Source organism: Salmo salar, chromosome 27 (assembly GCF_965601325.2).
Source record: "Salmo salar chromosome 27, fSalSal1, whole genome shotgun sequence".
Lineage (NCBI taxonomy): Eukaryota > Metazoa > Chordata > Actinopteri > Salmoniformes > Salmonidae > Salmo > Salmo salar.
In genome coordinates this window covers 41,573,565-41,597,926 of record NC_138317.1, presented here as the reverse complement: position 1 = coordinate 41,597,926, position 24,362 = coordinate 41,573,565, and the positions used below count along the sequence as shown (strand labels likewise).

The 24,362-nt window shown below is 42.8% G+C and overlaps 2 protein-coding genes across 2 annotated transcripts; both read right to left on the bottom strand.

Annotated features, from left to right (window-relative positions):
* Window positions 1-1,847: 1,847 nt before the first annotated feature.
* On the bottom strand, window positions 1,848-14,338 carry LOC106589072 (probable histone deacetylase 1-B). Its single transcript, XM_045709765.2, has 14 exons — window positions 14,180-14,338; window positions 13,097-13,209; window positions 11,922-12,039; window positions 11,572-11,646; window positions 11,305-11,443; window positions 9,579-9,720; window positions 8,969-9,061; window positions 8,759-8,867; window positions 7,813-7,953; window positions 6,936-7,044; window positions 6,700-6,830; window positions 5,469-5,624; window positions 5,167-5,215; window positions 1,848-4,371 (listed from the first exon to the last, which is right to left on the bottom strand). The coding sequence occupies exons 1-14, from the start codon at window positions 14,232-14,234 to the stop codon at window positions 4,344-4,346; spliced, it is 1,458 nt and encodes a 485-aa protein (XP_045565721.1). The 5' UTR covers window positions 14,235-14,338; the 3' UTR covers window positions 1,848-4,343.
* Window positions 14,339-21,362: 7,024 nt separating this feature from the next.
* marcksl1b (MARCKS-like 1b) lies at window positions 21,363-23,697 on the bottom strand. Its single transcript, NM_001146647.1, has 2 exons — window positions 23,458-23,697; window positions 21,363-22,332 (listed from the first exon to the last, which is right to left on the bottom strand). The coding sequence occupies exons 1-2, from the start codon at window positions 23,536-23,538 to the stop codon at window positions 21,817-21,819; spliced, it is 597 nt and encodes a 198-aa protein (NP_001140119.1). The 5' UTR covers window positions 23,539-23,697; the 3' UTR covers window positions 21,363-21,816.
* Window positions 23,698-24,362: the final 665 nt, after the last annotated feature.

The following is a 24,362-nucleotide window of genomic DNA, read 5'->3' as shown; positions in this document are numbered from 1 at the left end:
CCAAAACCGGGTTTCCATCCACGTGAAGTTGGACAAATGTGGGATCCGTTTTAAGAATTATGTGAGAAATGGCGGTGGAAACACCTTTATGGGTGAATATGGATCAAGTTGACATGTGGTCTTCCCACTAACCGCACGCTTTCCCGGCTTGTACTTAATATGTAGCCTATAAACTTGACAGGGCAGCGATGAGACCGATGCGCCTTTCCGATTAAATATCCAGGGTCTTGTTCTGATGACGTTATCGATGCTTGCTGTTTGACATATTCTCTTGTCCATAGTAATCTCACGTACAGTTGAAGTGAGAAGTTTAAACACTTAGGTATGAGTCATTAAAACTCGTTTATCAACCACTCCACACATCTCTTGTGAAAAAAAACTTTAGTTTTGCTAAGTCTACTTTGCATGACACGTAATTTCCCACGGACAGATTAATTCACTGTGTCAGACGTTTACACTAAGTTGACTGTGCCTTTAAACACCTTGGAAAATTCCAGAAAATGTAATGGCTTTAGAAGCTTCTGATAGGCTAATTGACATTTCAAACTCTGCCTCTTTGCTTGACATCATGGCAGATTTCTTTTGATTTCCCAAGACATCAACAAAAAAAAAATTGTTGCCCTCCACAAGTCTGGTTCATCCTTGGGAGAAATTTCCAAACGTCTGAAGGTACATCTGTATAAACACCATGGGACCATGCAGCCGTCATACCGCTCAGGAAGGAGATGCGTTCTGTCTCCTAGAGATGAACGTACTTTGGTGTGAAAAGTGCAAATCAATCCCAGAACAGCGAAGGACTTTGTGGAGATGCTGAATGAAACAGGTACAAATAAGTATATTCACATAACCTGAAAGGCCACTCAGCAGGGAAGAAGCCACTGCTCCAAAACCATCATAAAATAGCCAGACTATGGTTTGCAACTGCACATGGGTACAAAGATAGTACTTTATTTTTCCTGGACATCAGTCAGGAAGTTAAAGCTTGGTCTCAAATTTGTCTTCCAAATGGACAATGACCCTAAGCATACTTCTAAAGTTGTGGCGAATTGGCTTAAGGACAACAACATCAAGGTATTGGAGTGGCCATCAAAGCCCTGACCTCAATCCTATAGAAAATAGGTGGGGAGAACTAAGGAAGCATGTGCGAGCAAGGAGGCCTACAAACCTGACTCAGTTACACCAGTTTTGTCAATGGGCAAAAATTCACTCAACTTATTGTGGGAAGCTTGTGGAAGGCTACCTGAAACATTTGACCCAAGTTAAACAATTTAAAGGCAATGCTACCAAATACTAATTGAGTGCATGTACACTTCTGACCCAGTGGGAATGTGATGAAAGAAATCACTATTATTCTGACATTTTACATTCTTAAAATAATGTAAAATAAAGTGGTGAAAAAAGTGGTGAATCTAACTGACCTAAGACAGGGAATTGTTACTAGGATTAAATGTCAGGAATTGTGATACATTGAAACAGTTTATTTGGCTAAGGTGTATGTAAACTTCCAACTTCAGCAGTAGGTAGCCTGTTTAGAGAGAATGTGGGCAGATTCATGACGAAACCAATGTATTTTTATTCAGTACATGGGAATTTTAACTGCTGAAGTTGTGCACTGACGTCACGCAAGATTTATGGGGAAGTGCGCATATTGTTTTTAAGCGGGTTTCAGAATATTTGCCTGAGAATCTGGTCACCAATTGGATGGAAACCAAGCTAGTGTGAAATTGACAGTAAATAAATACATGCGCTGTAGTAAACTAACAAGTGAGGAGTCAGTTCCCCCACTAGACTTGGATAGCCATAATATGAAGGAAGCCTGGAAATCAAATCTCTACACAACCAAATGATTGCCTTTTGAAATCTCTTTTATAAGAACTTGTAATGTAATAACAAAAACAACCAAGCACAAAAAGCAATACTTTTTTCATTATAAAACAAGTTACACACATTTGTAATCACAACCAAAACACCATATTCTCACCTATTACAGTAGAAAATACCAAGGGCTTAAAACATGAGCCTGTTCCCAAAGGTGTAGGGTGAAGTTTCCCCTACACGCTGATCACTTGGGTCAGTTTTGTATTTTCCTTACTAAACGTCTACAGCGGATCTTGGAGCTGTACTTAGGGGAAACCTCACCCTTGAACGTTCAACATACCCAATGACTTAAAAAAAAAAAACATTTCCTTTTAGAAATATAAAACGAGGTAAGGAAGGAGTGTAGAGTCATCTGAGAGAAGCCAACCCAGGGAACAGAGTAAAGCAGAATGTATAGTATACAAAACATCTCTTCATGACAGACTGACCAGGTGAAAACAGCTGAAACATATCCCTTATTTGGGCTCCCGAATGGCACTGCATTTCAGTGAAAGAGGCGTCACTACAGTCCCCGGTTCGATTCCTGGCTGTATCAGATTCGGCTGCGATTGGGCAGCGCACAATTGTCCCAGCGTCGTCAGGGTTTGGCCGTCATTGTAAATAAGAATTTGTTCTTAACTGACTTGCCTAGTTAAAGAGTAAATAAAAAAAGATGGCACTTGTTAAATCCGCATAGATGAAGGGGAGGAGAAGGATTTTCAAACCGAGACAAAATCTTTTGTCTTGCCCATTCACCCTCAATGGCACACACACACACAATCCAAGTGCCTTTGAACGGGGTACGGTAGCAGGTGACAGGTGCACCAGTTTGAGTCATGAACTGCAGCGCGGTTGTTTCCTGTATGTATCAAGAAACATCCACCAAAACAAAGCACATCCAACCAACTGGACACAACTGTGGGAAGCATTGGAGTCAACATGGACCAGCATCTCTGTGGAACACTTTCGAACACCTTGTAGAGTTCATGCCCTGATGAATTGAGGCTGTTCTGAGAACAAAAGGACAGTGGGTGAAACTCAATATTAGGAAAGTGTTCTTAAAAAAGCTGCACTATGCAGAAATCACTCTGCCATTTCCTGGTTGCTAAAATCTAAAATTCTAATAGTTTGCCTAATTTCAGTTTGACAAAACATGTATATTGTACCGTTTTTTCCATAACAAAAAAACAATTGTATTGTCAGCTGTTTGAAGCTGATTTATAAAAACAAAAGAAAATAAATGGTGCTTTAAAAAAAATATATATATTAAAAAAGGAAGCATAGAAATAAGACAAAACAGATCTACTTCCTTTCCAATTAAGAATGACAGCTCTATAAACACACACATTTCAATTGGATCAGGTCACCCAAATAGTTACATATAGCAGCTTTAAAAATGTTTTGTACACTCAGTGTATGTTGCTCCATGATTAAAAAATAACTTAACGGCAGAATAGGGCTGAGGACTTGTGAATGACTATTGTTCAAAAGGGGAATGAATATCTGCAGTGGAAAGTGGATTCCTTTACAACTCTTTCAGTTCTTGGATCAGTCCAGATGGATAGGTGAAAGTGATATGACAGGTGTCTTATCAGGGGGACTGGCTTTCACTTGTCACGTTACCTCAGGTCAGTGAAGATGGAGGAACTGAGGCCGGGATTCAATCCAAGGTGCGTTAAAAAAAAAAAGCAGCGCATCAGACAATGCAGCTGTTGTAAAGACATTTTTTCCCCCCTAGAGTGGCAGAGAGATCACATTCACAGTATCAGCTCCAGTGTAAATAGCCTTTAAAAAGACCGCTAGAGAACAGTGCACTATAAACGTGGCTTGGATTGAATCCTGACCACCCTCTTTTTAGACTAGAGGTGATGTTGAGGCTCCGTAACAGAAACAAGCCCCTACTGCTTCACATTCGCAGGTGATGTTGAGGGGAAAGGGGGGATACCTAGTCAGTTATACAACTGAATGTATTCAACTGAAATGTGTCTTCCACATTTAACCCAACCCCTCTGAATCAGAGAGGTGCGGGGGGGGGGGGGGGGGGCTGCCTTAATCGATGTCTTCGATGCCCGGGGAACAGTGGGTTAACTGCCGTGCTCAGGGGGCAGAATGACAGATTTTTACCTTGTCAGCTCGGGGATTCGATCCAGCAACCTTTCGTACAACTAGGTACCCCCCCCCTTTCCCCTCAATACCACCTGAGAATCTGAAGCAGGCTCCACGACAGGAACAAGTCCCTACTGCTTCAGATTCTCAGGTGGTGTTGAGGTGCCATGACAGAAACATGTGGTTCAGGGGAAAAAAAGGAATGTGGTAGAGATGCGAGTAAAAAATAATTTTAAAACACCTTGCATTTCAACACTGACAAAGCCCAAAAGATTTTCCCGCGTATGAGGAAATACTAAAACAGCATTAAGAGAATAATTTACAGTCCATTGTGGTTGCTGTGTGCACGTGCACCTGGTAACCCACGCATATCTGATGCTTCAACACGTCTTAGTTTCTTCTTTTGGCCTGGTGGTGAAATGAAGAAATATTAGTTGAATGGGCTGGATACACACAAGACTGGATACACACACGACTGGGCTAAAACTGGATGGATAAACACGACTGGGCTAAGACTGGATACACACACAAGACTGGATACACACACACGACTGGATACACACACACGACTGGGCTAAGACTGGATACACACACAAGACTGGGCTAAGACTGGATACACACACACGACTGGGCTAAGACTGGATACACACACAAGACTGGGCTAAGACTGGACACACACACAAGACTGGGCTAAGACTGGACACACACACACGACTGGGCTAAGACTGGACACACACACACGACTGGGCTAAGACTGGATACACACACACGACTGGGCTAAGACTGGATACACACACACGACTGGGCTAAGACTGGATACACACACACGACTGGGCTAAGACTGGATACACACACAAGACTGGGCTAAGACTGGGCTAAGACTGGACACACACAAGACTGGACACACACACCCGACTGGGCTAAGACTGGACACACACACCCGACTGGGCTAAGACTGGATACACACACCCGACTGGGCTAAGACTGGATACACACACCCGACTGGGCTAAGACTGGATACACACACCCGACTGGGCTAAGACTGGATACACACACCCGACTGGGCTAAGACTGGATACACAAGACTGGGCTAAGACTGGATACACAAGACTGGGCTAAGACTGGATACACAAGACTGGGCTAAGACTGGATAAACAAGACATTCTATTCCTAGATGTTATATTTGATGTGGTCACTACTCACCCGGTTGTGTCCATCTTCTCTTCTGCGTCTTTATCCTCCTCTTTCACTTCTGGGGAAAACAAAAATAATGTTGACCGGGCGTTACGCCCAGTGTCCTGGGCCAGTCACGGAGACGTTACGCCCAGTGTCCTGGGCCAGTCACGGAGACGTTACGCCCAGTGTCCTGGGCCAGTCGCGGAGGCGTTACGCCCAGTGTCCTGGGCCAGTCACGGAGGCGTTACGCCCAGTGTCCTGGGCCAGTCACGGAGGCGTTACGCCCAGTGTCCTGGGCCAGTCACGGAGGTGTGTGAGGTTTACTTTACCTTTCTTCTCCTCCGTCTCCTCTTTCTCCTCCTCAGTCTTGACTCGTTTGGTCTTCTTGTGGTTGGCAGCGTTCCTCCTTCCCCCTCCTCCCTGTCCCTCATCCTCTGAGTCAGAGAACTCCTCTTCACAGGCTATCCTCTTATCATGGGCCCTGACTGAAACACAATACCATCCTCTTATCATGGGCCCCTGATAAGGGAATTATATGTTTAAAGGTAATGATTAAAGAATTCCACCCTGAAACGTAACTAATTAGTAATTAGTTGTTTATGTAGCATGTATAATGAATAATTAAACTACTAAAAGTAAGTCCAACAAGGTTCAGAAGAGACCTGTGAGGGATAGAAATGTGTGTGTGTGTGTGTGTGTGTGTGTGTGTGTAAGAAAATACCGAGAACAATTCAACTGTGTTTGACCCGACATGGCTAGAACTCTGAGAAACTTATTAGGACAGGAGGTCATTTTCAAGGTTCCTCTTATCTCGGGGGAATGGAACTGACAGCGCTGGGTAGTGATTAACAGTGGTGAGAACTCTGGGGAGGGATACATCCCACCTACTGTTCATGTGTATGTATGTGCGTAGGATATCTACTGTTTGTGTGGATGTATGTGCGTAAGTAAGGAGTGAACTATAAAATGGATGTCTTTGTATTATGGACTTCAGAGTGCTCTCGTGAATAAACATTGATTTGACTATTGTAAGCTGGGAATTCTGTCTGTTTCATTTAAACCAGAACTTTACAAACTCTGGGTTGCAGACTGAGTAGATTAATTGAAGTTTAACAAAATTATTTTATCAGCCCCTGACTGAAACAATACCATCCTCTTATCATGGGCCCCTGACTGAAACAATACCATCCTCTTATCATGGGCCCCTGACTGAAACAATACCATCCTCTTATCATGGGCCCCTGACTGAAACACAATACCATCCTCTTATCAGGGCCCCCTGACTGAAACACAATACCATCCTCTTATCATGGGCCCCCGACTGAAACAATACCATCCTCTTATCAGGGACCCCTGACTGAAACACAATACCATCCTCTTATCAGGGTCCCCTGACTGAAACAATACCATCCTCTTATCAGGGCCCCCTGACTGAAACACAATACCATCCTCTTATCAGGGTCCCCTGACTGAAACACAATACCATCCTCTTATCAGGGCCCCCTGACTGAAACAATACCATCCTCTTATCATGGGCCCCCTGACTGAAACAATACTTACTGGAGATGCGTTTGTCAGGGTCCTCGTCCTCCTCGTCTCCAGAGTCCGGGTGTGGAGCGTCTTCAGGGATGGCCTGCATCTGGACCCCCGGGGCGTGAGGCAGCATACGCAGGTTCTCAAACAACCTCTGTCTGGGGAGGGGGAGAGACCACAGTATGTCTGTCTGTATATATATTGACCATATTAATGGCCTAAGGCTCGTGTAATATATATATATATATATCTTTGTAACTTACTTGATCTTCTCCAGGTAATCATTGGTGTTCTGATTGGTCATGTTAGACGGGCTGATGTGGAGCTTGAAGTCAGGGCCGAAGTATTCAAAGTAGTCGTTGTATGGCAGCTCTGATAGGACGAGAGCGATGGCCAGGTTGTTGTAAAAAAAAAAAAGAAGGTTAAATCAAAGTAATACATGAACAGAGATCTTTAATACGACGAGAAGTCAAACCAAGAAGTGTAACGTCATACTAAACAAAGTCTGACCTACTGTTTCAAGTAAAACAAAAGATATCTTTCTGTACGACTTTGTCAATTCACATTTACATACATTTACATTTAAGTCATTTAGCAGACGCTCTTATCCAGAGCGACTTACAGTAGTGAATGCATACATTTCATACATTTTTTTTTTTTCCCCTCGTACTGGCCCCCCATGGGAATCGAACCCACAACCTTGGAGTTGCAAACACCATGCTCTACCAACTGAGCCACACGGGACAATTCACAACATGTAACAATTACTTCTCAGGTCAGAGTACATAGATTGTTATTTACTGTTTGTCTATAGCATTAGGTATATAGTGCTGTGTGTGTGTGTACCGTTAGGTATGGTGCTGTCCAGAGCCACGGCGGTCTCGTAGGTCCAGCAGCGGGTCACGTTACGGATGGTATAATGCTGTGTGTGTGTGTGTGTGTGTGTGTGTGTGTGTGTGTGTGTGTGTGTGTGTGTGTGTGTACCGTTAGGTATGGTGCTGTCCAGAGCCACGGCGGTCTCGTAGGTCCAGCAGCGGGTCACGTTACGGATGGTATAATGCTGTGTGTGTGTGTGTGTGTGTGTGTGTGTGTGTGTGTGTGTGTGTGTGTGTGTGTGTGTGTGTGTGTGTGTGTGTGTACCGTTAGGTATGGTGCTGTCCAGAGCCACGGCGGTCTCGTAGGTCCAGCAGCGGGTCACGTTACGGATGGTATAACCACCACCTCCCAACATCAACAGAGGCAGGTTGAAACTCTTCATGTACTCAACACACTTAGCATGACCTGAAACACAGGGTCTTAAGAAATTATTCATACCCTCTTGACTTAGTCCACATTTTGTTGCGTTTCTCACCCCCCCCCCCACACACACACACACACACACACACACACACACACACCATAACAAAGTGAAAACATGTTTGCAAATGTACTGAAAATGAAATCTCATTTACATAAGTATTCCCACCCCAATCAATACATGTTATAATCACCTTTGTCAGTGATTACAGCTGTCAGTCATTCTGGGTAAATCTCTAAGAGCTTTCCACACCTGGATTGTACAATTTCTGCACTTTCTTTGATTGTTGATCATTACTAGACAGCCGATTTCAGTCAAAACTGTAACTAAGCCAGTCAGGAACATTCAATGTCGTCTTGGTAAGCAACTCCAGTGTATATTTGGCCTTGTGTTGTAGGTTACTGTCCTGCTGAAAGGTACAGCGCATTCAGGAAATAAGGTATCTGTTTTTTTTATTTTTAATAAATTTGCTGAATTTTTCTAAAAACCTGTTTTTGTTTGGTCATCATGGGGTATCATGTGTAGATTGAGGGGGGGGGGGGGGGGGGGGAATAATTGAATCCATTTTAGAATAAGGCTGTAACGTAACAAAATGTGGAAAAGGTGAACGGGTCTGAATACTTTCCCGAAATGCACTGTACAATGTCTCCCAGCAGGTTTTCCTATAATGGTTTTCCTATAAGACGTTGCCTGTGCTTAGCTCTAGCATTTGGCTGACCAACAAACAGTCATCTAAAAATCCCAGGACCGTCAGAGCCCTGAAGACAGCCCTCCTTCAGCGTGTGTTACCTTTGATGGTCAGGTTGAAACAGCCCAGTCTGTCTCCTGAGAGAGAGTCCGCTCCACACTGTAACACTACAGCACTGGGCTGAAACATCTCCATCACTTTAGCCATCACCTAGCAACACACACAAAAAGGTAAAAATCCATTTGACCCCCGCCCCCTGTAAGGACCCAAAACACTGAATGACTTGCAGTGAAAAGAAGCAGGAGACTTACAGGTTTGAAGATGGCTTCATAAGACTCGTCGTCGATGCCGTCTCTGAGAGGGTAGTTTACAGCATAGTACTTTCCCTTTCCTGCTCCAATGTCCTAAACACACACACACACGCACACACACACGCACACACGCACACACGCACACACACACACACACGTCATTGTACATACTGAAATACAAAATGACTCAAATGTAGGTTGACAATCCAACACACACACACACACTGAAAGGATGAGTGTAGTCACACACACACACACTGAAAGGATGAGTGTAGTCACACATACACACACTGAAAGGATGAGTGTAGTCACACATACACACACTGAAAGGATGAGTGTAGTCACACACACACACTGAAAGGGGAGTGTAGTCACACACACACTGAAAGGGGAGTGTAGTCACACACACACTGAAAGGGGAGTGTAGTCACACACACACAGAAAGGGGAGTGTAGTCACACACACACAGAAAGGATGAGTGTAGTTATACACACTGAAAGGGGAGTGTAGTCATACACATCAGAACACACACACTGAAATGTACTTTGCTTATTTCTGGATTCCCCCACTATTTTCTTTCTCCCCTTCTTCCACTCAGACTCAGACTCACCCTCAGGTCTCCGGTGCCTGGGAAGTATTCTCCATACTTGTGGAAGGAGACAGTCATGACCCGGTCTGTGGTGAAGAAAGCCTCTTCCACTCCGTCTCCATGGTGAATGTCGATGTCTATGTACAACACCCTCTGGTGGTACCTGATAGGACAGACGAGACAACTCATTACATACAATATCTACATTAGATTCATATTACCTGACAGGACATACAACTAAATGAATACACTCATATCTAGGTTTCTCATCAGAGCCTGGGGACTATTCATTTCAACAAGAAAACACACACCATGACAAGCCAAGGACACGTCACCATTCTGTTCTGTCTTTTAGAGGCTGACCGATTAATTAGGGCCGATTACAAGTTTTCATAAGAAAAAAAAAATCGGTAATCGGCCTTTTTGGATGCCGATTATATTGCACTCCGAGGAGACTGCGTGGCAGGCTGACCACCTGTTACACGAGTGCAGCAAGGAGCCAAGGTAAGTTGGAAGCTAGCATTAAACTTATCTTATAAAAATCTTAACAATCACTAGTTAACCTAGTAATATCATCAACCATGTGTAGTTAACTAGTTTTTCCTGCGTTGCATATAATCAATGCGGTGCCTGTTAATTTATCATCGAATCACAGCCTACTTCAACTTCGCCAAACGGGGGATGATTTAACAAAAGCACGTTCACGAAAAAGGCAGAATCGTTGCACGACTGTTCCTAACCATAAACATCAATGCCTTTCTTAAAATCAATACACAGAAGTATATATTTTTAAACCTGCATATTTAGTTAAAAGAAATCCAGGTTAGCAGGCAATATTAACTAGGGAAATTGTGTCACTTCTCTTGCGTTCAGTGCAAGCAGAGTCAGGGTATATGCAGCAGTTTGGGCCGCCTGGCTCGTTGCGAACTGCATGAAGACCATTTCTTCCTAATAAAAACCATAATTAAGTTGAAAGAATTTTACATAATTATGACATAACATTGAAGGTTGTGCAATGTAACAGCAATATTTAGACTTAGGGATGCCACCCGTTCGATAAAATACGGAACGGTTCCGTATTTCACTCAAAGAATAAACGTTTAGTTTTCGAAATGATAGTTTCCTGATTTGACAATATTAATGACCTAAGGCTCGTATTTCTGTGTGTTTATTATAATTAAGTCTATGATTTGATAGAGCAGTCTAACTGAGCGGTGGTAGGCGGCAGCAGGCTCGTAAGCATTCATTCAAACAGCACTTTACTGCGTTTGCCAGCAGCTCTTAGCAATGCTTGAATCACAGCGCTGTTTATGACTTCAAGCCTATCAACTCTCGAGATTAGGCTGGCAATACTAAAGTTGGATCAGCCTGTAGTGTGGTTTTCCACTTTAATTTTGAGTGTGACTCCAAATCCAGACCTCCATGGGTTGATACATTGGATTTCTATTTATTATTTGTGTGATTTTGTTGTCAGCACATTCAACTATGTAAAGAAAAAAGGAGTTAATAAGATTATTTCATTCAGATCTAGGATGTGTTATTTTAGTGTTCCCTTTATTTTTTTTATGGTCCTCCAATAAATCGGTATCGGAGTTGAAAAATGATAAATCGGTCGACCTCTACTGTCTTTCCTCAGAAGTGAAAGAGGAGAAAGACACAGACAAGAAGACGGGCCCGCCGGGGTGACGGGAGTTGGCGGGGCCCGCCGGGGTGGGGGGGGGGGAGTGACCACACACAGGGCTCTTACTTGAGCAGCTCCAGGATGGCGAGGACTATGTCGTTGACGTAGCAGAACCCAGAGGCCTCAGACTTCTTGGCGTGATGGAGTCCTCCGGCCCAGTTGATGGCGATGTCCATCTGCTGCTTGTTTAGCTTCACTGCCCCCGCTACACACACACACACACACAGAGGGAGGAGGGAAGAGCGAGACAGTCAATATAGGAAGTGAGAGAGGTAGATAGGCAAGTGAAGTCAGTGGTACAGTAAGGCAGACGGAGAAAGAGACTAGACTTACCGACAGAGCCTCCCGTTGAGAGCTGACAAAACTCAAACAGGCCGTCAAACACTGGGCAGTCCTCTCCCACATTAACTGTTTTCAGAGCAGCAAGGATAAAAGTCATTCATTTGAGATGTTTGATTGAGGCCTGCAGGTTTGTTCCAATGCATAAAGCTGTAACCTACATAACAGACGCGAGTGTGGAGTATAGACAAGACTCAGCTCAACATTAGCCCATATGAAAACATAACAAAATAAGGTATTACAAGGTATGCTAATCTATGGTTTCAGGGGTGGGGGGTGAAATATCCCTTTAACAATGCACCCCATCTGAGCAACGCTAGGGGGAAATACTGTCTGTTACTCACATCTCTGCATCTGCTTGCTGTGTTCTGACATGTTGTCTGGCCGGATGGAACGCAGGAACTTGATGTAGTCGTCACTGTGGTACTTGGTCATCTCCTCTCCATTGGCCTTGTGAGGTCTCTGGAGGTCAAGAAAAAAAGTGTGTTGCAAAAGATGCAACATGTATAAAAAAAAACATTCCATTACCTTGTTGCTAAAACATTTGCCTAATTTCAGTTTAGATCATATATTTTTCAATAACCAAACATATGAGCTGTCAGAAAACTTGTAGTCCACAACTATCCATTTCGACTTTTTTTTTTTTTTTTAAGTCTAGGAGGACAGCTCAACTATACAGAATGTTACTTCAGACATGTGCTGAAAAGTCATTTTCTGTGTTGAAGAATGAGTCCAGTCCTATCAGCTTCAGTTCTATACAATATCTTGGAAATAACATCACCTTGGAAATAATGGAAGACGCGGCGTTATGAAGAGGAGTCGAGTCCCTTCGTGGAGTTAATTTACCCAGGTAATGTAATGTTACAGAATTGAGGTGTTTTTCTCGCTGAATATGAAAGCACACATTTACGGATAGAGAGACATTTTTTGGGGGAGTTGACATCCATTTTTAAAAAGTTAATTCATTTTTTGGGTTGTCGTTTGTTGTTTCGATATTTACAGACGTGACCTAATCGTTCGTTCTTTACGTGCAGCTGCCATGCTCAGTGGAAACGTTGTTATTATCCCAACTAGTTACGGCTACACAAGCAACCTCTGCAGCCAGAATAACAGCCCCAAAAAAACACGTCTCTGCAAAAACAAATAAATGCTAGCTATGTTTCCCCCCCCCCCCCCTTGTTGGACCTGCGTTTACTATGCATCTAATTTCAGTTCATGTGGTTGTTGGTTTAGCTTTCTGTACCTTTGTAGCAAGTACTGTCTGCATTTGTATGCGCATACTGCATCATGATTGCAAGACGTCCTTGATAGCTTTTCCAACTGTCCCGTTATCTGGCTATAAATGGCCAATTTACAATGCCATTTATAGCCAATCTGAAACGACTATTCAACAGTGCTGTTGAATACATTTATTTATACCATAAATATCGAACTAATCTATCGAAGAAAAATCTCATTCATTTATATAAATATATATATATATATATATATATAAGCCCACTGTGGCTGTTGTACTCACGTATATCTCCATCTTCCTGTACAGTCCATAGTTGAGCAGCAGGTTGTGGGTCATACGGATCCTGTGGGGTTTCATGGGATGACCCTGACCATAGTAATAATTACCCACGTCGCCTGGGGAAAAGAAAGAAACCAAAAGATGTTTAGACAAACTAGTGAAACAACAAACCATATGTCCTTCCCCTAACCCTGGTGTAAGGTAGCTCTGGGCTTTACATTTTAGTAATTTATCAGACCCTCTTATCCAGTACGATTTACAGGAGCAATTAGGATTAAGTGCCTTGCTCAAGGAAACATGGGCATATTTTTCATCTAGTTGGTTCTGGGATTCGAACCAGCGACCATCCGGTTACTGGCCCAACGCTCTTAACTGCTAGGCATCCTGCCGCTTTGAGCGCGGGGTAGCACTATCAAGCATACAGCCTAGATAACTGCACAGCACGAAACAACTTATCTATAATAGTTTCAATTACGAATCAAATGATCAGCTTCTGTAAAGTGTAAATCTTCATAGCACAGACACAGCGCATTACTTGCTCAACACCGCCATCCCGCACAATTCACTACTACCCACAAAGTTGACTATCAAACACCGCTAGCTACGTTTAACTGACAACCCCACTTTACTAAAACAAATGTAGCTAAATATCAAGAGTTTATTCAAGGATACTTATTAGTAACACTAACCATTATCTAGCTATCTAACGTTAGCTCGTTTTGCATACCAAGTCAGTTGGTTATAAGCCTACTAACGTTAGTTAACTTAGCTAGTGAGCTAACGTTAGCTAACCAAGTTGCCACAAATTAGTATACACAACTTCCTAGTTAGCTACATATTGGCAATTGATCTGATTGCAACATTACAAAATAATTAAAAACGACTCTCAAGTTGCTTTGGCAAGCTAACTAAAGTCTTCTTCCTAACCAGGTAACTAGCTAGCTAATGATGGTTAGCTAGCTAGCTGCTAACTCGACTACGGCACTTCTCTCCAGAGGAGACATAGTCCTTTCGACCACCGAATCCTCGCCGATTCAACAAATAATACTCCGGAAAAACACTGAGCTACATAACATCAAATCTTACCATCATAGTAATAGCAAACTTTCTTCTTTGTTCCTCCTGCAGACGACAGCGCCATTTTTACTCAATAATTAGTACCGCACAGTTCTTTGTGCCCAAGCCGGGTGATTTTTTTTTCGTCTCGTCCAATCACCGAAGTCTGCTCTGTTGTTGGGAAGGATGCACTCTTTCTGTTTGCATGGTGCACCCAAAGATGTTCCACTGGTCTGTGGTGGCATGGTGCACCCAAAGATGTTCCACTGGTCTGTGGTGGCATGGTGCAACCAAAGTTGTTCCACTCATCTGTGGTGCACCGGTCTGTGGTGTTAGTTATCCCCCCCACCCCCCAAGCTTACATTGAATAAATAAACCCTCATATATATATATATTCCTCCTATTGCTGTATGATGAACGCCAACGTTGCCACCTTCACTGCAACACTAATGATCTCGCACATTCCTGTACATTGACCTTGCACAATAATCGTTTTTCTCATTGAGCTGGATACTGAAGTACACAGTCAAAAAATATGACGAAAGTGATGATGATGATAGCCTAGTATAGTAGTAAGTAGCTTTCATACATCATTTTTCAATAGTTCATCTTTTAGCCACCAGATGGTTCCGTTGTACTACAATAAGCAATCTGCTCCGTGTTGCATGTGTTACTTATCAAAATCTGCTCACATAGTTTTTGGCTATAGGCCTGCCATCTCTGGCACTATACCTGTCTGAACAACAGCATACCTGTTGTCTGCCCTACCCTTCTTAAAGGGAAAGTTCAGTATGAGTGCTGAAATCATCTTTACTGTAACATCCAGGAACGGTTCCAAGCATAAGCGACATAGGCGGTCGCCGCCCCCCAAAAATAAATAATAAGCTATGTCAGCTAACAATTTTTGGATTTTTAAACTTGTATATTGACCGGGACCAGGGACCCTGACCTCCAGGTGGCCCCTATTTACTTTGTTAGTCATTCTCACTCAGATATCATATAAGTCATTACTCAATGGTTAGAATTGCAGGAAATTTGCTTTAAAACTGCAGAAATGTCTCTCCACGCTATGGCAAAATAGCTAGAATTGCAGGAAATTAGCTGTAAAAACGTTTTTTTTTTCTTCTTTCTGCCCCATGGCAAAATGAGTATAATTGCAGGAAATTTGTTATAATATTGCTACGTTTTCTCTGCACCCATTGCAAAATGTGTAGAATTCCAGAAAGCTTGCTTTAAAACTGCAACATTTTCTCTACGCCCCAATGTCCAAATCTCGCTAAGGGCCCTCAAAAGGCTAGAGCTAGCGCTGGTAACATCAAACCAAATGATTGAGTTGCCCCTATCACTCCCATTGATTTGTAGATAACAGTGGCTAAAGTTCATCTGAAGTTTGTAGTGGTTGTTTAATTAAAATAACCTTAAAACATGGATTAAAGTTTCTCCTGGCCAATACACTACTTTTTACAGTGAGGAACCATCTAAATGCTGAACTTCCCTTTTAAGTGATTAACATAAACCTGAAAGTTAAATAGCAGTACACCAGTTCCGAAAAATGCCAAAAGGAGGATGACACTGAAACAGTTCTAATTGAATTACCTGAAGTTTGTGATCACAAGTTTAGTAAGTAAGGTAATGCAAAGTAAGGTAAAATAGAGATAGAGAAAGAGAGAGAGAGAGAGATCGAGCCTGAGGAAGATCCTGAAGTCATGAGCTTGAGGTGAGTGAGAAGTCAGAGAGAAAATCTGTCTGACTAAAAGTTTTCAAATTACATCACAATGGTGATGCTATAACGTCTGAGTGTCCTCAAACATGAACATTAAAATGACAAAAAGATGAAGAAGAATATTCTGATGAGAGGTTTTCTGAATTGAGGAAGATAATCTGTGAGCTGGAGCAAGAGATCTCTGAACTGAGGAAGATAATCTGTGAGCTGGAGCAAGAGATCTCTGAACTGAAGAACATACAGTGCAATCGGAAAGTATTCAGAACCCTTTCTCCACATTTTGTTACGTCACAGCCTTAATCTAAAATCGATTCAATATTTTTTTTTCCTCATCAATCTACACACAATACTTCATAATGACAAAGCGAAAACAGGTTTTTAAATATATTAAAAAGATAAAAACAGAAATACCTTATTTAAATAAGTATTCAGACCATTTGCTATGAGACTCGAAATTGAGCTCAGGTGTATCATGTTTCAAATGATCATCCTTGAGATCTTTCTACAATTTGATTGGATTTCACCTGTGGAAAATTCAATTGATTGGACATGATTTGGAAATCACACCTGTCTATATAAGGTCCTACAGTTGACAGTACATGTCAGAGCAAAAACCAATCCATGAAGGAATTGTCCATAGAGTTCCGAGACAGGATTGTGTCGAGGCACAGATCTGGGGAAGGGTTCCAAAAAATGTCTGCAGCATTGAAGGTCCTCAAGTACACAGTGGCCTCTATCATTCTTAAATGGAAGAAGTTTAGAACCACCAAGACTCTTCCTAGAGCTGGCCGCCAGGCCAAACTGAGCAATCAGGGGAGAAGGGCCTTGGTCAGGGAGGTGACCAAGAACCCGATGGTTACTCTGACAGAGCTCCAAAGTTCCATTCCGGAGATGGGAGAACCTTCCAGAAAGACAATCATCTCTGCAGCACTCCACCAATCAGGCCTTTATGGTAGAGTGGCCAGACAGAAGCCACTCCTCAGTAAAAGGCACATGACAGCCCACTTGGAGTTTTCCAAAAGGAACCTAAAGACTTTCAGAGCATGAGAAACGAGATTATCTGGTCTGATGAAATCAAGATTGAAACTTTGGCCCGAATGCCAAGCGTCACGTCTGGAGGAACCTGGCACCATCCCTACGGTGAAGCATGGTGGTGGCAGCATCATGATGTGGGGATGTTTTTCATAGGCAGGGACTGGGAGACTAGTCAGGATCGAGGGGAAAAGACAGATCCTTGATGAAAACCTGCTCCAGAGCGGTCAGGACCTCAGACTGGGGCGAAGGTTCACCTTCCAACAGGACAACGACCCTAAGCACACAGCCAAGACAATGCAGGAGTGGATTCGGGACAAGTCTCTGAATGTCCTTGAGTGGCCCAGCAAGAGCCCGGACTTGAACCCGATTGAAGATCTTTGGAGAGACCTGAAAATAGCTGTGCAGCGAAGCTCTACATCCAACCTGACAGAGCTTGAAAGGATCTGCAGAGAAAAATGGGAGAAACTCCCCAAATACAGATGAGGGGTGTTTTTGTCATGGGATTTGTGGGACGTTGTTGTTGCACTGCTGTGTTAGCCTGCAATACCGTTCGTGCGTATGTTTTGTTAATTAAGTGTTCATAATAAAAAGATAAAATGAGCACTCAACCCGCTGCGCCTTGTTCCATTACATACGACGACCGTTACACCATTACAGTATTTGTATAGGTATAGACCTTTCAAATCTCTCATTTAACTGTAATTGAATTACTTGAATCTTATAATATCAAATCCACCTCAAGCATTCATCTGTTTAAAGTGCGGGATGACAAACACAGGTTTGGTTGTCCTTTGCTAGAATAACCCTTATACAAGTATGTGGACAACTGCTCGTCGAACATCTCATTCCAAAATCATGGGCATTAATTAATATTGCTGCTATAACAGCCTCCACTCTTCTGAAAAGGCTTTAGACTATGTTGGAACATTGCTGTGAGGCCAGGCACTGATGTTGGGCGATTAGGCCTGGCTCGCAATCGGCGTTCCAGTTCATCCCAAAGTTGTTCGATGGGGTTGAAGTCAGGAAAGGGCCTTTCCCAAACTGTTGCCACAAAGTTGGAAGCACAGAATCGTCTAGAATGTCATTGTATGCTGAAGTGTTAAGATTGTCCTTCACTGGAACCAATGGGCCTAGCCTGAACCATGAAAAACAGCCCCAGACCATTATTCCTCCACCAAACCTTACAGTTGGCACTATGCATTGGGGCAGGTAGTGTTCTCCTGGCATTCGACAAACCCAGATTCGTCTGTCGGACTGGCGGATGGTGAAGCGTGATTCATCACTCCAGAGAACGTGTTTCCACTGCTCCAGAGTCCAATGGCGGCGAGCTTTACACCACTCTAGCAGACACTTGGCATCGCGGATAATGATCTTAGGCTTGTGTGCGGCTGCTGTGCCATGGAAACCTATTTCATGAAAATCCCAACAAACAGTTATTGTGCTGATGTTGCTTCCAGAGGCAGTTTGGAACTCAGTAGTGAGTGTTGCAACAGAGGACAGATGATTTTTATGCGTTACGCGCTTCAGCACTAGGCGGTCCCGTTCTGTGAGCTTGTGCAGCCTACCACTTTGCGGCTGTGCCGTTGTTTCTCCTAGAGGTTTCCACTTCACAATAACAGCACTTACAGTTGACCGGGGACAGCTCTAGCAGGGCATAAATGTGAAGAACTGACTTGTTGGAAGGTGGCATCCTATGACGGTGCCACGTTGTAAGAAACTGAGCTCTTCAGTAAGGCCATTTTACTTCCAATGTTTGTCTATGGAGATTGCATGGCGGTGTGCTAAATTTTATTAACTGGTCAGAAACGGGTGTGGCTGAAATAGCCAAATCCACTAATTTGAAGAGGTGTCCACATACTTTTGTATATATAGTGTACCTAACGACCTCATTAACAGCAGTAAGTTCCTAACGACCTCAATCACAGTAGTAAGCTACCTAACGACCTCATTCACAGTAGTAAGCTACCTAACGACCTCATTCACAGTAGTAAGCTACCTAACAACCTCATTCACAGTAGTATGCTACCTAACAACCTCATTCACAGTAGTAAGCTACCTAACGACCTCAATCACAGTAGTAAGCTACCTAACGACCTCATTCACAGTAGTAAGCTTCCTAACGACCTCATTCACAGTAGTAACCTACCTAACGTCCTCATTCACAGTAGTAAGCTACCTAACGACCTCATTCACAGTAGTAAGCTACCTAACAACCTCATTCACAGTAGTAAGCTACCTAACGACCTCAATCACAGTAGTAAGCTACCTAACGACCTCATTCACAGTAGTAAGCTACCTAACGACCTCATTCACAGTAGTAAGCTACCTAACGACCTCATTCACGTATTCACATAGTTTCCGTTCAGTGATCAGATTAACATGTGTTTCGAGTTCAACAAATGCCTCTGCAATCTGTGACAAATGCCTGAAGCATACCAATGTGGAGCTACATCCGTGTTTGAATAATTAATCGTTGTTTGAAGGCTGTGAGGACTAAAATGAACTCTGCTCTGAACTCATCATGTCACCATGTGAACAAGGTCAGTGGCACGTGTCCCAAAATGGCACCCTATTCCCCATAGGACTCTGTACAAAGTAGTGCCCTACATAGGGAATAGGGTGTCATTTGGGATGTATCCCCTCACTCTACAACCAACCCTGAACAGGATCAACAATTTATAGCTCAATTTGAATAGAATTAACTTTATTGAGGTAAAATAAATAATGTTGAAGTTATTTCTTAAATGGGCTAAATGTTAAAGATTTGAGGAAGTACTGTCAGGTATGCGTAAGTGGCTGCAAGGGAGTAAGGCGCAGGAGAGCAGGTATTTGGTAGCACACAGAGCCTTTTATTCAGGCGAACCAAAAGCACACGGCACAATGAACACGAAATAGTGTGGTATTCTGTCAGGTATGCGTAAGTGGCTGCAAGGGAGTAAGGCGCAGGAGAGCAGGTATTTGGTAGCACACAGAGCCTTTTATTCAGGCGAACCAAAAGCACACGGCACAATGAACACGAAATACAAAAACGGGTATACATAACCCAGAGCAACCAGACTAACGTGCACATACATCAACACAGATTAACAATACCACACAAAGACATGGGGGGAAACAGAGGGTTAAATACACAACACATAATGAGGGACAATGAGAACCAGGTGTGTGGAAACAAGTCGTGACAAGTACAGTATATAAGCCCTAAGTAATGACTTCTTGAGAGGTGCTGTCACTACAGGGGCTACTGAGGTCACAGGGCTAATGTGGGTGCAAGCAAGGGTCAGTCATTGGCTGTCTTCCAATTCTCTACCCATCTCCAGAAGTGTGCACTTGTTCTGTTCACTACATCTTAGAAATCAAAAAATATTGGATTGATGGGAGGCGTGGGCTAGTGGGAGTTTTCCACCTTGTTTCTTATACCAATAATCTCCTTTCAACTCAGTGAAGGGAACAAGTGCACAGGAGAGATCATGGTACAAAGGGAGAATCTCTATTGTTTCCTTGACTCCTCGCATCCTATTGGAGGAGGTCAGATGGTAGGCACCTCTTAACTCATCTAATTGGTTTTGAGGAGGCAATGAAGCTCAATTGAGATTCTCCCAGTTCTAGAATGTAGAATGACAGGTGGAATCATGGGGTGTGCATCTCAGTCCGCAGTAGTCTCTCCACTTCGTCAGCGCTTACCGATACTTAGTAGCCGTTGTCCAAAATGACAAATTAGGTATTGTCCACTCGTTGTCACAGTTGTGATTATCTATGTATGATATGGTTGTAGGAGGGGACCAGTGCTTTACTGCTATGTGTGATTGATGACATGTAATTGGTCAGGGTTCTCTCTCTGCTGGACAATAGTATTGGGATTGTAGACTATGACAAGTCTGAAACACACCATTGTGCTCTTATAAGAATCACATTCCTAACTTATTGATTCTTAGAATCGGAAAGCATCTTGTAGCTAGAGGAATGTTTCTGTACTACTAATCACCCTTCCCACCTAAAAATAACCATCTCCAAACAAAAAGGTATTGGTAACCAATATTTATTTACCATTGTCAACTTTACAATAAAACCATAACATCTGTCAACATTAGCAAAATAAAAGAACAGTATCAGTCTCAATGTATTTACAGAGACATTAAAGTAGTCAGGCTTACACACAGACAGATCAACAACTCTGCTTTGTTTTAAAACTGCAACACTGAACATAGCAAACTTAAGAGTGTCCCCCCCCCCCCCCCTCCCCTCCTAAGATAAAAATCTAAAGTGGCTCCTTTTGTTTGTTTTTAAAGAAGAAACATAACACAGCTTCTCTGAATCTTTAAAATGCCTCTCTAAAAGGTACCCCACAAAATACTTCAAATTTGGGTTAAAATATAGGAATGTAGAAAGTTGGCAAGTCTCTTTTTTCTCCTTTCAATTTCTGATTTCTTCTTCTTCTTCTTGTTTTTTTTATTTGTATTAATAGTCATTTCATGTGGTGGTCGGGTTGGTGTCCTGTCCAGTTCATTACTACACGCGAACACATCTTTTTTTGAGTCGGGTGTTTTGGGGAAAAGACGGGTCAACTCGACTCCCAATCCATAACTGTGTCTTCCACTTTGTTGTCCAATAAATCCCATTGTTCCATAGCAACCAGCACATAATACTAAACAGGTTGACCCTGTCTCGCCGTAACCAGGGAAGTGAACTAGTGAATCTAGTCTGTCATCTTGTTACAATGACAAAAGTGACACAATGGAGTCTCACATAAACGTGTATATATTTACATATACATATATATATATCCATACATATGTATACATATACACATATATAGAAATATATATTTATAACTATTTTCTCTCTCTCCCTCTCTCTCTCTCTCTTGAAAAACAGTTCACACAGTCCTTTGTTGTGGGTAAAGGTACAATCACTCGGTGTTCTGTTGGGAGGGGGCTGCTGCCTCGGGGGTCGAGCTGGTCTCCTCTGTTGGTTTGGTGGGCTCTGGGGCAGGTGCAGCAGCCTCCTTTACCTCCTCCTCCTTAGGTGCCTCCTCTGCTTTAGCCTGCACCTCCTCGGCCTTAGGGGCTTCTGCAGCAGCCGCCGCCACAACCTCCTCCTTCCCCTCCTCTGCTTTCTTCTCCTCCGTAGCCACAGCGGCTCCGTTCTCTGCTGGTTTCTCCTCAGCGGAAGCGGCCTCCTCCTTCTTGGTCTTCTTCAGTTTCAGTTTGAAGTTGAATGATTTCTTCAGAAAGAAATTCTTCTTCTTCTTGGAGGTCTCCTTGGCAGCGGCCTCACCTTCTGGTTTGGCGACCTCACCGTCGGCGGCGGGCGCTGGCTCGATGGCGTCCCCTCCAGCACCCGCTTCAGGCTCTATGGCGTCGGCAGAACCATTTGGAGTGGCCGTGTCTGTGGTGTCACCATTGGACTTGACATGGCCATTCTCCTAGGGAAGGATTAAAGGAACCAAATAAAGACATGATTAAAAAAAAAAATATATATATATATATATACACAATCAATAAAGAAAATGCAATTTTACACTGTAAACAAAAAAAAAAACACCACAACATTTAGATTTATAACGGATGTTTCATCAAAACGTAGTGCTCATCAATAAACCACAGTGTTGCTCAAAAGGCGACGCCTTGTAGTGCAACCAGAAGACGACAGGGGGCGACAGTGACCCGCAGACCGAGCATGTGGTCCATCTCTCTCTCCCACTAGACACCACACAGACGGACGCATCTCTTTCAACAAAGACTTGAACCAATCGATGAAAAAAAAAAAATACTATAAATTGTAGTAATACTACCAATGAACCCGATGATCCATTGACAAAATACTGATTGTACTGTAATTTTGTGAGGTGAAAATAATATTTTATGTCGATTGTGTATGTTTATCTATAAAATAAATAACGTTTACAGTCACCGATCGAGACATGTCTAGACTTCGCCGGTTCCGAGGGGGCTGCATAAATTAAATTGATAACTGCTGAAACTTTCCTTTTCAATCCATAATTCACCAATTGTCTCTCATATCTTATGCACGAGGGGTAGCTTGCCTACGTGCACCCTTGCCTTTCCAAACCCCCCTCTCATGGCATTTGATATGGAAATGTATCAAATACACGGACTTGGGAACGGGAACGCACACGAGTTAGCTATTACGGCTAGCTAAAACCTCGATTAGCTAGCTAATTTACCTGTGGTCCCTGTTCTCGTACCAAAACCTGAATAACTAATTACCTATCTAACTAGTTGGGGGGGGGGGGGGGGGTTTCCCCAAAAAATTATTTTCAAACAGCAGATCGTGGTATTATCAGCAAACACGTTTTGGATTTGATCCTCCCGCGTCTGAATGAAGTGTCCGTAGCTAGCCAACCTTATCACTCTGACTGAACCAAGGTCCCCCCAAAAAACACAAAAAAACCTCACCTTCAAATGAATTGCAACTTAATAATAAAAACAGAACATCCTTTTTTTACTTTTTTTTTTTAAAGATACTTTTAGTTATTTCGGTGAAGGGTGTGTCGTGTGGTCCAGAGATGAGAAAGCGTTTTACATACCTGTCCATTTGTTTTAACGGTGGCGGCATCGGCAGCATTCGCCTCCACAGCTACCCCTCCCTTGGACGCTTGGGAACCCATCGTTATTCGGTGTTTTTCCAAAGAGAATTATATATATATATAAAAAATATAAAAAAGTTGTCTCAATTTAATCCAGCTCCTGGTTAGTGGTATGGATCCAATGGTAAAATTCGATTTTTTTTTCCTTGCTAGTTTGATCCGGAGTTGAACCTCTCTCTACCGTAGAAACAAACCCACTGGATTCAACACTGGTTGAACGCAGAGCTTGAAGACAGACCAAGATACCGCCCACGGGCGTGGTCACACGACTTTATCCAATCAAGAGCAGTTTAGGAGTTTTTCTCCGCCCCCTTTTCAGAAGACCCCGCCCCCACCCCCCACACATTCTGGTCTCCACTAGATACCACAGCCACAAAGTCATAATTATGGCTATTTCTTTTCATTTCTCTTCATAAAATCTGATTTTAAACCTAACCCTGACATTAACCCTAACCACACTGCTAACGTTATTCCTAACCTTAAATTAAGACCAAAAGCTATTTTTTTTTGTTTTCATAAATGTTTTAAATTAAGAAATAGCCAATTTTGACTTTGTGTTTGTGGTAAATAGTGACAACCTCACAACATTCTCTCTCCCTCTCATCATATTCCGCAATTGGACAGGCTTGAGCTACTGAATGGCGATAATTGTTTAATGTTTGAAAGTTTAACTCGATAATACTAACCGTTTTAACCATGATACCAGTTTAAAGTGTTGTGTAGAATAGTGGCAAAGTAAGTTTTAGTCGTGTACATTTCTTTTTTGAACTAGTCGTTAATGTCTTGCAACTTTGCAGAATAGATCGAACGACTTGACTACCGTGACATCTCACGAGGTTTGTATG

What these genes read in the sequence shown, in the direction of transcription:
- marcksl1b (NM_001146647.1), bottom strand. Translation starts at nt 23,538, where the DNA reads ATGGGTTCCCAAGCGTCCAAGGGAGGGGTAGCTGTGGAGGCGAATGCT. An exon ending in CCGTTAAAACAAATGGACAG is followed by an intron (nt 22,333 to 23,457) that starts GTATGTAAAACG and finishes ATCCTTCCCTAG; the next exon opens with GAGAATGGCCATGTCAAGTC.
- LOC106589072 (XM_045709765.2), bottom strand. Translation starts at nt 14,234, where the DNA reads ATGGCGCTGTCGTCTGCAGGAGGAACAAAGAAGAAAGTTTGCTATTAC. An exon ending in CTCAACGGGAGGCTCTGTCG is followed by an intron (nt 11,444 to 11,571) that starts GTAAGTCTAGTC and finishes GTGTGTGTGTAG; the next exon opens with CGGGGGCAGTGAAGCTAAAC. An exon ending in ATGAAGCCATCTTCAAACCT is followed by an intron (nt 8,868 to 8,968) that starts GTAAGTCTCCTG and finishes GTGTGTTGCTAG; the next exon opens with GTGATGGCTAAAGTGATGGA.